Below are 12,541 nucleotides of genomic sequence, written 5' to 3'. Positions count from 1 at the left end.
GAAGAAAGTAGCCCAGGCTCTGCGTCTACATGTCCAGGAATTGCCCCAACGGACCTTGATAAATGCGGCAGAAGCAATCCCGCCCGGTAGTTGGGATTCAGAAATTGCGATTTGGCTGATAATTGCACCTGTCTCAGAGTCACCTTACACATTATACGTGGAGCACTTGGTCGGAGTTTGCACTTCCCAGTTGTCAATTCTTTGTGACCAGTAGGCATGTTCGCTCGGGGGCTCTATGATTTCTAGAATAGACACCCAAAGACCACCCATTGGGGCGCACGACATTTTGTAGATAGATACACTTGGACATCTCTACACATCACTGCACCATTTGACTAGGACATCACCGACGCCCGTCCCGCCTGCTCTCTCCTTGACGGCCCACGCGATCTCGTCCAACGTGACGTCAACCCTGAAGATTTTGGTTCCGACGCCCTCACCCGCCACGAGCCCGTCGTCCCCCGCCCTGCTCGTACCTCCTCCGCCGCCGACGCCCGAGGCCGGCACGAGGACCTCCCACCGCGCGAGGTCCTCCCACGCCCCCCTAGCCGTGGTCTTGCTCCACTGCCGTAGACCGGCGCCAGTCAGCGCGGCACCGCCCTGGTTCATGGCCGACAGCGATGACCGCTGCAGCTTTGCCCTCGCCAGCAACTCCGCGTAGTGGGTGTAAGCGAGGGCGAAATTGACGGCGAGAAGATTGTGGACAGTCTCCAGACGAGCAGCGGCAATGAGTAGAGAAAGATGAAGGGTCGGCAGTTGCGGCAGCAGCGTTAGGACAGAAGGCGGCGTCGTCGAAAACGACGCAGAGTCGATCTTGGAGATGACGGCCTTGGTCGCGGTCGTGTCATCGTCATCGTCGACGGGGACAGGAAGAGTGGCAATGGGGATGTACAACGCCGCAAGAACTTCCGGGAGAGACTTTGTACTGTAATATGTCTTCTTGAGGAGTGCTTGGACGGTCGACGATGGTAGGAGGTGGGTCTGGGTTAGTTGAGAGAGGGTTAGTCGTAGTTCATGTATGGATCTTGTCTGCTCTGAATCTTTGCCCCCCAAAAAGGGGCGATTATATGGGGTCAGTCGTTTCCTTGGGGGAATAGCTCCTCTCACCTTGATGACGTGGTTCCATTTCTCCCTCCACGCGATTGCGTCTTTATCGGCAACCCCCAGAGCCTCCTTGCCTTCAACAGGCATGGACAGAATACTCGAAACGGTTTCTTCAAAGGCGGAGAAGCTCTTCGCGGTGGGCAGGTGTAGCCAGCGATGGCTGAAGCGACTCTTGACACGCTTCTCGAGACAGTCGACGACGTCCATGCGAGTCGAGCATCCGATGACCGCGATTGGTGCCTTCTTGGCCTGCGCAATGTCGAATAGATTGTACAGTAGCGTCTGTCTCGGATGTGTGGTGAATAAGTCAAATTCGTCCATGATGAAGATGATGCTCTTTGTGGTCTTGAGGTTGTCCGTGTCCATGTCGATGTCCATGGCGTCCACGGCTCCGGGGTCGGCGAGCTCTTCGGGGTGTGAGAGCAAGCTAAGCAGACTCGCCATGGTGTCGGCGTAGCTCGACACCTCGCCCGCCTCCTCTTCGGGCACGGCCATTTCACGGCCTAGCTGGCGCCAGATCTCTCGTAGAGCGAGCTTATCGTCGGTCTGGAAAAGGCCGTCCAACTTGACGACGTGGAAGTCGTCGGCGTAAGATCGGGTCAGATCAGCGAGAGCATGTGACACGAGAAGGGACTTGCCGCTACCTCGAGATCCGAGGAGCAACAGGGAGTTTGATTCGCCGGCCGTGATGGTCGCCGAGAGCAAGGAGTGGAGCGCATTGTATTGTGTCTGGAGGTGGCATATAGGTGGGAGGGACTTGTTCGTTATGCGGCGCAATATTTCACGCTTGATGGCGACGACGTACTCATGATCCTGTTCGTATGATAATATTCGCTCGTTTCTGCCGTCGTCTATATCGGCATCTGCAGTATTTAGTGAGAGTATTTCGTCAACGTCAGGCGCAGTTTGCATATCCGGCACGTCCAAGTCATCGTCCGAATCTGACGGTTGTGGCTCGGAGTGGATCGGGACATTTCGTTTTCTGCTTGGAGTAGCCTGATGCCCCTCGGGAGAATCCTTTGATGCTCGTCTTCTTTTGTTCGCATCCTTCGACTTGGTCGAGCTGTCGATGTCTTTGAAGCCAAGTTGTGCCTCAATCTGCCGCTCATCTGCATCAAAGACCACCGATTTTCGAGGCCCAGTCCTTTTCGTACGGCCATGCCGGGACGGAGTCAAAATGCCTTTTGGTTGCGGTGATTGGACGGCACTTTCGAACCCGTCCATCGCCGGTCTGGAGACTTTGTCCTTCGGCGCGGATCTGTTTTTCGATTGCTTTTCTGTACGGGCCGTGTCAGATGCAAGGTTGTCAGAAGTTTTTCGGCCAGGGCGTGGTTGCGGTTCGACACTGTCTTCCCCACCTTGTTGACCTTGATCCAATGTAATAATATGTGCAGGCTTCGTAGCCTTTTTAAAACGAGCATCCTCTCCTCTTATCACGTTCCTTCTGCTAGGTTTCTGAGCATGGGTAGGAGTAGCGTCTTCAGCTTGAGAGGCTCGTTCGGTAGGTTTTCGTTTCCGAGTGCTGCTGCGGCGCGACGTTGGCTCTGCTGATTCGGCTTTTTCATCAGTCTGTTGCAAGGGCACTGCGCCTTCCTGGTCTGGGTTGGATAACCCTGATTCTTCCTGTCCAATGGCATCACCCATTCTCTTGTTACTTTGGCTGCGAGGACTTGTTGAATCGGACGAGATCTGAGTGTCTAAAGTCGTCCTTCGAGTAGCATACGTTCCGGTCCGTCGCCGCTTGGAGGCTCGGGGAGATGTTTCGTATTCTTCCATCACGTCTCTGTGCTGCTTGTAGTCAGTAACTAGGTCATAATTCTAGACACGTTTTTTTCTCTTCGGAAGCTGGATGGGTGTTGACAGGTGTGCCCTTTTTGGGAGTGTCGTTGGAGACGCATGCACTTTACGCGACGCGTCGGCAAACCTGCCAAGATTTGCACGCGTTTCCTGTGTACCATCTTTAAAGGTTTCGGGGCAAGCAGCATTCCTAGTTGTGAATAGTTCAAAGACATTGCTGGATCAATATGAATATCGCACAATCTACAGAGGATCTTCTGATCATGCTGTGGACTAGCAGACCGATATGCTCAAGATTCCACCGGGCACCGGGTTTCGACCGATGCACAAGTTTCCAAGAGATTCTACAAGCTGACAATCAATCTTTTATCTGTACACAACAGCAGGATCACATTCTCTCTAGAGATGGCCACTAACACAAAACAATATACTTCTAGCCTTAAAGCATGCTTGCGGCCAAGCAGATCGAAGTTGTGCACTCTGGGAGCGATCATCCATGCCGAATTTGACCCCAATGCAGGGACTAGCATTCTGAATATTACAATACTGACCGAGATGCTCATCAATGCAGACCATCGTTCTGATATGGGTCTGAATTTTTGATGCCGATATATTTAGAGGAGACGTCGTGGGGCGGCCTTCGTCTCATGGCTCGAGATGTGCTCGTCCATCATCTCGAGGCTGGCTTACAGTGGTGGTCATTACGCGTTACGCCAATGCAATCGTTGCTTTAGAGTCTTCCCTGGTCGATTGTGGTACCAGTCGCTTATAATGGTGGCTGTCGCTTGATATGTATGTTAAGCGCGATGGTTGCAGAATAACCTGCTGTGTAACAGGGGCTTGGCCGGGGTGCATTGTATGATCAAATTAGATCTGGAGATCTGACCTGAAGCAAGTGAGCATTAGCTGGGTTACGGAGCAAGGCAATCTTACGGCTTGAACACCCAAAAAACAATTTCTCCGAGCTCGATACATTCCCTCCCCCTGTCGGCAATATTCTCAACCACACGTTTGGTAAAGCTATGACTCTGGTTTAAGCGAGGCCTGGCCCAGAATTTTGCGGGGGTGGATGTCCCCAACAGCTCCAGCTTCCCGGCTGTGGAATGAGATTGACCACCATCGTTTCGCTTCATCCTTAGCAGCAAATCATGTCTCTCCTCTTGCGCCATCGCCTCCATCGCCTTCTTCTCCGGCCTTTCTTTCGGCAGGAATCTACGAATAGCAGAGGATCGATTCTCCTCACGGGACTTTCAAGATGCAGCTCCCTTATGCCATCATTGCTAGATGCGAGCTTTGTCAAAAGTCTATCCTTCTGTCGCCGCTTTCTTCCTTGCATCCCCAAGATTTCTTTTCTGGTACTGACCTCCAACGATTGCGCAAAGAGCCCTGTGTCTATCCAGCAATCTCGGCATCAACGATGTCTCGCAACGCTCCCATATGCGTCCGGACAAGTTTACTCGACTCGTGAAGTGAACTACGGTCGAGTCGCAGCCGATCAACCATGACTGTTGCGAACGACGGCAGCCCTCGCCCGGGCTCTACAAGGGAGTCCGGGGTGTCAACTGATAAGGCACATCCTTCCGAGTTCCTAGAGTTCGTTACTGTGGCCGATCCAGCCTCACCACATCTACAGCGTCTGAAAACGCAACAGGAGCAGAACCGCGACGCGCAGAATCGGGTCAATGTCACCAACTCTAACGATGACCTGTTCTATGGTCTTTCGCACGCGATGCCAGATCTACGCCGGCTCTCTGTCGACGCAAGAGCAGCCGCAAAAGCCGAGCATACTATGACATTTTTGCGAGGCTGCAGATTATACCCCAAGGCGATCATGTGGTCTGTTCTATTGAGTATGACAATCGTGATGGAGGGTTATGATGGCGCTTTGATCAACAGCTTTTATGCATTCCCCGTATTTCGCAGATCCTACGGCACCCCGATCAACCGCAATGCCGATACTCCAGATGCCAAACTCGACTATCAGATATCTCCTGCGTGGCAGACTGGTCTCACCAATGCTGCAGTCGCTGGCGAGATATGCGGCCTGATGTTCAACGGATTCTTCACTGATAAGTTCGGCTATCATAAGACCATGGTCGCATCCTTGATCGGAATGTCATTATTTGTCTTTCTGGCTTTCTTTGCTGTCAACATCAAGATGTTACTTGCTGCGCAGATCTTGTGTGGTCTCCCGTGGGGCGTGTTCCAGGTCAGTATCCATGTCTTCTCCAGGTACTGCCTCGTGTTAACATATCATCGATACAGACCTTGTCTACTACTTACGCTGCCGAAGTCATGCCAATAATCCTCAGAGCATATTTGACAAGTAATGTCAACCTGTGCTGGTTGATAGGACAGATACTAGCTGCTGCCGTGATTCGAGCCTTGGTGCACAATACGTCAGAATGGTCTTACCGATTACCTTTCGGACTTCAGTACGTTTCCCCTTAGTTTCGCATGTCTCTAAGTGTTATGGTATAAGTGCACCCTAGTTCGGAAGAGGGTGAAGGCAGAGGTTTCAATGTGATATGCACAGGTGGGCAAGATTATTGCTTTTTTGTCTTGTGCTACTCTCTACCTCAACACACGGACTCGACCTATTATGCTGACCTGAACCCTTCACGTTATAGATGGGCGTTTGCCGTACCCATTCTTGTTGGTGTTCTGTTCGCCCCAGTGAGTAGCCAGGTCTTCCGCATACTAAAAACATTACACAAGGGCCTAACGTTCGACAGGAGAGTCCGTGGTGGTGTGTACGGCATGACAAGATAGACGAGGCGAAGAAATCACTTTTACGCCTGACGACGAAAGATGCAGATCCCGACTTCAATGCCGACGAGACCATCGCCATGATGCAGCACACCAACGGAGTTGAAAAGTACCTCAACGGTGGCGGCGTCTCATATCTCGACTGCTTTAAAGGCACCGACCTACGCCGTACCGAGATCTGCTGCATGGTATGGTGCACGCAAGCCCTCTGTGGTGGTGCCATGACCGGATACGCGGCGTACTTTTACGAACAAGCGGGTTTCAACACGGCCAACAGCTTCAACCTCGCAGTAGGCATGTATGGAGGTGCCATCTGCGCCGGTATTTTGTCTTGGGTGGGCATGCGCAAGATCGGCCGACGCACGCTCTATATCGGCGGACTCGCTGTCTCACTCGTACTACTCTTGGTAACCGGTATTGTTGGCACGTTGCCTGAAACGAACACCACATCTTGGACTCTGGGATCAATGCTTATCGCCTTGACCTTTGTCTACGACTTCACCATAGGGCCCGTGTGCTACGTTCTCGTCGCCGAAATCCCGTCGACCCGACTGCGCGTCAAAACAGTCGTCCTCGCTCGCGTCGCGTATAATATCGCCAGCATAGCCACCAATATCTTGACGCCACGAATGCTCAACCCCTCAGCGTGGGACTGGAAAGGTAAATCATGCTTCTTGTACGCAGGCACGGCGCTCGTGTGTCTTGTATGGTGCTGGTTTCGGCTTCCTGAACCCTTCGGCTTGACGTACATGGAACTAGACATCCTTTTCGAGAAGAAGGCCGGCGCACGGAAATTCAAGGAGTTTCAAGTCAACCTTGCTAGCACGGGATATTTTAGTCTCACTCAGACTGGTACAAGGTCGGATAGTGTTTGGAGAGGGTATCAATGAAGGGAAAACATGAACGGCATGCATTTACCGGATCCCTGGACGGGATGGTTCTGCAGCTCTTCTCAAACAAGACCAATGGACGAAAAGGCACGAAGCATATCACCATGAGGCGCACGGATTCCCACATGCAGGTGAAGCACATGGGGAATACAGTATTCGTACTCCGTACATGCTTTCTCATTCTCCATGTCTTTTACCTTCTCGGGACATTCGCTCCGAATTCCGTTCCTCGACAGTCAATGGTGCCGGCATCCCTTGGGAGTACTCAGCCCCCTCTGCGAGTGCGAATGAGAGTGCTAGTACGACGACTCGGTGGTTGGGATATGTGATGTGACCTCCCGGAGTTACAGCCCCGTGCATACGGAGTATTCGAGTGCAAGGTATACAGCCTTGTTGTTCGGCGTTTCAGCGTCGACCCCTGAATGAAACGCGTTCCTCCCACTTGTGCGAGTCAGGGGTTTGAACCCAGTCGAATGACTTGCATCGACTATCCCACAACGGCGTGGGTTACTTGTACCGCACAAGGCAAGCGTAGCCACCCCTTTCCTCTCGGCTGCGGTTGCGCTTACCGTTACGACTGATCAAACCACCACTACGGAGGTACGACTCTACGGGTACCGAGCGCGCATGTTCAGTCACACCCTTGTCTCGAGTCGTCCCCCCTTCTTCGCGCCGTGGGAATGATCCCATGCCGCCGTGGCGGTCAAGAATACCCGAACGATCTGCCACGCTACGGAGAATTTTGTACACGATATCCGGTGGTGTATCCGCAGTACGGACCAACGTTTCTGTTCCCGCCCGCCTCGACTTCCTTTCTTGCTCCATGGACATTTACGGTACCCCGTTTCACGCATCACCTCGCATCACATTATCGATCACGGCAAATCACACTGAATCATCGCACCACGGCAAGTAATGTACGGGTAGCATCTACGCGCGCGCCCGTACTCCGTATGAGGGTCTCGGTCCACAATACTCTTTGCAACGGAAACCAAGAACCCCAAAGGTGAAGCGTGTCCGGTGCCAAACCGTCACTGACCTACGGGTGTGTCACTAGATGTGGCGGGCGGCGGTGTAATATTCAGACTCGCCCTCCGCAGGACGGGAATCATCTCGGGAAGTGGGTTGTTGACGATTCCTTTACAGGTACGGAGTCTCCGTACGCAGAGTACGCAGTGACCACTGTCCAAAGAGGGATCTAGTACGAGCACGGTTGAGCTCCAACCGTGGACTACTCCGAACTCGTGCGGTACTCGTGACTGTCCAGGAGACGTGTGGACACGACGAGCACGCGCACCGTTCCTGGTCAGCGATGCCTCAATCCTTTGCCTTGAGAGATGGAAAGTGAAAGAGGGACCTCATGTACCGAGTACAGCAGACAGGTCCTCCGAGGGTGCTGACCACAAGATGTAGTGGTCTCGGAAAGGTTGCACCGTACTACTTCCTGTAGAAATTTGGAAAAATTGTACAATTTGTTCAAAAAGCGCTGTCTTCATAGCATTGCGTTTTTTTTTGGTTGTTGCTTCTATCTATTTGTGTGGAACGCGATGATGATGTTGATGTTGAAGGGGTGCTTTTTTTTCTCGGTAATGTCTTTCATAAAAACAACTTGCACAGAAGAGCCAGGGATTTCCAGAGACAAACGCATCGGATGTCAATGTCAATGCCGGTCTCCCGCCCCCTCGATGCCACTCTCTCACAACCGAGTCCCGTCTCTTCTATTTGGCAGTAGGACATGATCGTAGGCAGATGATGAAAAAAAACCACAGCACTGAACTCCCCCAATCACGAAAAGGAAACAACAAAAAAACAATAATTCCAGCGTGGAACAGACTTTTGACGGTCCACCACGAATATCGACGTTTTCCGACCCATTGAACAGGCAGGCTTTTTTGATGGAAGCCCCTCTGTTGTAAAAACAAAACCCATGTATTTCGATGCAATCCGTAAAAATGCAAAACAAAACCGGTGACCTCAATGTCCATGGTAAAGCCCACTCCCTCACCCTGAACGCGGCCCATGCATGCATAAAATAATCACGATTAGGACCATAACCTCGACCATCGCGCGCGCGCGCACAAAACCACACAATCTCGATCTTTCCCCAAGTCATCTCTTCGGCTTTTCCCATAACTGCTGCACTCCATGACAGGAGCAATGCTCCGTTTCCATCTTCCTCAAGAATGTACAAATGAACAGAATCTGACTGCTCACCATTGTCGAACTGGAAGGTTTATTGCACAAGAATTGAACGGAAATAACGTATCGTTGCCTCATGGAGTTTCCCACACCAAAGCACCAGACCAGTGCAATAAATGTTCAAAGAGCGAAGACTTTTATTCAAGCACCGCCGGATCATCAGAGATCATTGTCAGGGGTCGAAATAAACCTCTCATGTTGAGGACTTCTGAAGCAACAGCGTAGTTGTCATCGATGTATGCCACACTTCCAGGTTCTTCACCTCTCCGAGCTCCATCTGTTCGACTCCATTCGCGAGCTTGTTTGAGTCCCTGGAGAGCCTGCTGTAAGCGGGTGTCTGGAGGTAATTGCCAATCATGGATACGATCAGGTTGCAAAAATGCCCGAGCAAGCCAGTAGAAATGAACGCCATCGCGACAGAATCCCACACGCTTAGGAGCCTGGGAGTATCCGTCGTATGCAGGGTATTGGAGGGCCAGATCTTCGTCCCATGACTGTTTCCACCGAGCTAGAGCCATATTGATAGAATTGTACATATTCATTGCCTGGTCCAGAGAGGAGGTGTTGCTTGACGGAGAGCCCACGGGGCTGACGAATGACCGCTGTCGTTGCACTTGCCAAATCTCGGAGTGAAGGGCGTGGATAAGAATAAACTTTGAATAGATGTTGGTGGTTCGTGGATGCATGAGTACTGTCGAACTGTGCAAAGCACTCATTGCATGGTGCATCTCCAACTGCTTCAGTCGGTGGGATCCCGTAACGTTGATTGCTGATTGGGAGACGGGGCCTCGGAGACCAAGCGCTTGGGCACAAGTTTCAGCATCCTGGGCTTCCCATGCGGCATCATCACAAGGCAATGGAAGTTTGATCTCGGCCGAGGAAAATTGAGGTGGAACATTGAAGTATATGCACATGGCAGCATCCCACAAGAACACCATGAACATCAACCTGGAGCGCTTCTCTTGCTCTATCCATGAGCGCCAGTCCCAGCGAGAGGGATCGGCTTCCTCGCCGGGCTGAAGACTGTGAAGATAGCTGTGCCCGACGGGATCGTCAGGACCGGCCAAGGTCAACATGTCAAATGTTCGCACCAGGTACATGATTCTTTTGCTTTCAGCTCGAGCCAAAGCGCGCTCATCGGGGCCGCCGTGCCAGACGATAAGGGTTTGCAGGATTGTCAGCGCCTGGAGCTCTTCATATTCGATTCCCGATGCCGGAAACTGCGATTGTGGTGTGCCCTGCTCCAGATTCTTGAGAATGCTTGATGTCCGTTCGATGCCTTCTTTTACGTGCTGCATCAAGTCCCGGACCTGATCTTGCGAAATACGATCCGAATATACAGCTCCACTGCATATGATAACAAGGGCGAGGCCGTCGTAAGCGGTTAGAAAATCGAAAGTCGGTACGTGCAGCCAGGGAAAATGACCTTGGAAATTTGGGAAAAGATCGAGAAAATGTTGGATTGCGTCGACGGTCAGGTATGCTTGCAAATTGAGGTTATTTTGCTGCTCTTGGAGCGATTCCTGTATTCCCCCAGGGAAAACAAACGTTAATAAGGCGTTCAATTTGGCTTGCAACAAGTCTTGCCGATATGCATGCAGGTTCCAGAGAGGGGGTCCAAGCGTACCGTCAGCTCCAAGGCTCGTAGAAGGAATGTAGTAACCATTCGATCCACCTTCATGAGATTCATACTCCTTTTTCACGTCACCCTGTGACTGGTCGTAACCACCAAACATGGGGTTCATGTAGCCCTCGTTGCCACCAGGGGGAAACATGTGGTTCCATTCGTCTCCCATGTGATGAGCGCCAGGCATAACGTTGCGCTTGTCGTCCCCTCCACCGGGCTGCATGCCATAGTGATTAGGAGCTGCGGAAGTCGATTGATACATCAGCTGATTGCCTCTAGCATCATGCATCTGCCACGAGTTGTGACCATTGGGGTCCATGGCACCAGGTGTGGCACCAGCCTGCATTGCCTGTCCCTGGCGTTGCATGTCGCCTTGGCCATTAGCACCCATTCCATATGCCATTCCAGGTGCCGAAGCAGTCGTGGTAGGCGCAGATGTGCTCGGCATGGCAGCAGTGGTGTAAGGAGGGTTAGCCATGACGCCGCTGGTCGGGGTCGAGGCATTGGCGGGTGAGTTGTTTTGCCCGGCGGCGGCAGCAGCTTTGGCTGCCGCTTGTTGGGACTTCTTGAGATGGGCGGCAGGGTTGGACAAGTGGCTGGCTCCAGTTGGGTTACCACGGCGGACGGAACACTTTTGAAAGTGTCGCTTCAAGATATCACTTCGACTGAAAGTATCGTTGCAAAGAACGCACATGTAGGGTCGATCGCCGGTGTCTGAGAAGTGTTAGCACTTAAGAAAGTAATAAAGCAGGGTTTACATACGTCTGAGCATGTGACGCTTGAGATGCTTCGCGTGCAGATAGGTCTTGGTGCAGTTGGGGCACGGAAATTTGCCATCGGCATCTTTCTGAGGGACTGCATTTCCCTTTGTCGAACCGTTGACGCCGTTTGCCATGACCGGAGGTCGGCCCGGGGCACTGGGCAAAATGCCTCTTCGTCCTTGGGAACCGACAACATGGGTTCTTGTTGGGTCGCGGCCGACATCAGTAGTCATGCCTGGCATCGACTCTGCACCAGTCCAGGGTTGTCCGCGGTTATCGGGTTGAGGGTAACCTTGTCCGAGAGCATCGATACTTGGGCGAGGAGGGGCCGGAGCAAGTGGCTGTGGGTAGCTCTGACGAGGAGGTGGCTGTTGAGGATAGCCCTGGTGTTGCGGCTGTTGTTGCTGAGGAGGCTGTTGCGGCTGTTGATGAGGAGACGGCAGCATAGAAGTCGGCGGCAAGCCACCCATGGGGCCCTGGGGGTTCATCTGCGAGTATCGATTGTCGGGCGCAGGGGAGGGCACTGGGGCGTTTGTGGGTGCAGAGGTGTAGCGAGGCAGATCGTTGCGGTACTGTTGCTGCATGTAGTTTTGACCGGCGGGAGGGAGTTGCGAGTAGTTGATGGGTGGCAGGTGAGTGTTATTCTGGTAGGGAGGCATGCCGTAGGTTGTCGCCATGTTATTGGGATTGTATGTATTCTGCGGTGTTCCAACACCGGACGATGTTGTCCTTGAAAGTGATTGCCGAGGGTCCATCACCTGAAAGCAAATCTGTCTGTGGCGTCGCAGAACTCAACCGACCATGGGACGACCGAGATAGGCGACAGCGGAGGAGATGAGAGGAGGTCTGGTAGGACGTGGACAGGAGCGTCGAGATGCGGGTCGATGAAATTCGATGGGGTTTGTCGGTTGGCTTTCAGTAAAGACAGGACAGATTAAAAATTTTTCCTCCGGCGGCAAAACAGCGACGAAGGATCAAATGTGTTTCTGCAAGGTACAGCAGCGATGCGACCTGTCAGCAAAGTCTCGAGCGGAATAGAGATGGTATGTTGTATGAGAAGAGGGCGAAAGCGCAGCCACGGATGAGGCTGAAGGTGAAGAAGGCTTTGGGCAAGATAGCTTGGTAAGAGGGTGGAGGAGGGAGGGGGGTGGATGTGTGGAAGAAAGGAAAGGGTGCGTGTGTGTGTGTGTGTGATGTTTTCTGCAGCAACGCGTGAAGCTGAGAGGGACGAGTATAGATGAGGGTCACTGACTGGGTCCTCTACTCCTAGCTTGTCAGACACTCGCAGGTGGTGCTGGGTCTGGCGCGGGAGGTGGGAAGGTTTCGTCTTGGACAGGTGTATTTTGGGTTGGGGGTATTTTTTGACGGTGGGTGGGCTGGCGGCGTGGATGCTG

General features: G+C 52.5%; 1 protein-coding gene across 1 annotated transcript; it reads right to left on the bottom strand.

Annotated features, from left to right (window-relative positions):
• Positions 1-8,896: 8,896 nt before the first annotated feature.
• On the bottom strand, positions 8,897-11,902 carry PV06_01114 (uncharacterized protein; the record flags this gene model as incomplete). Its single annotated transcript, XM_016401701.1, has 2 exons — positions 8,897-11,100; positions 11,149-11,902. The coding sequence occupies 2 exons, from the start codon at positions 11,900-11,902 to the stop codon at positions 8,897-8,899; spliced, it is 2,958 nt and encodes a 985-aa protein (XP_016268754.1).
• Positions 11,903-12,541: the final 639 nt, after the last annotated feature.

The sequence above is a fragment of the Exophiala oligosperma genome (genome assembly GCF_000835515.1).
Source record: "Exophiala oligosperma strain CBS 72588 unplaced genomic scaffold supercont1.1, whole genome shotgun sequence".
Classification (NCBI taxonomy): Eukaryota; Fungi; Ascomycota; class Eurotiomycetes; order Chaetothyriales; family Herpotrichiellaceae; genus Exophiala; species Exophiala oligosperma.
This window is presented reverse-complemented; position numbering and strand designations above follow the sequence as displayed.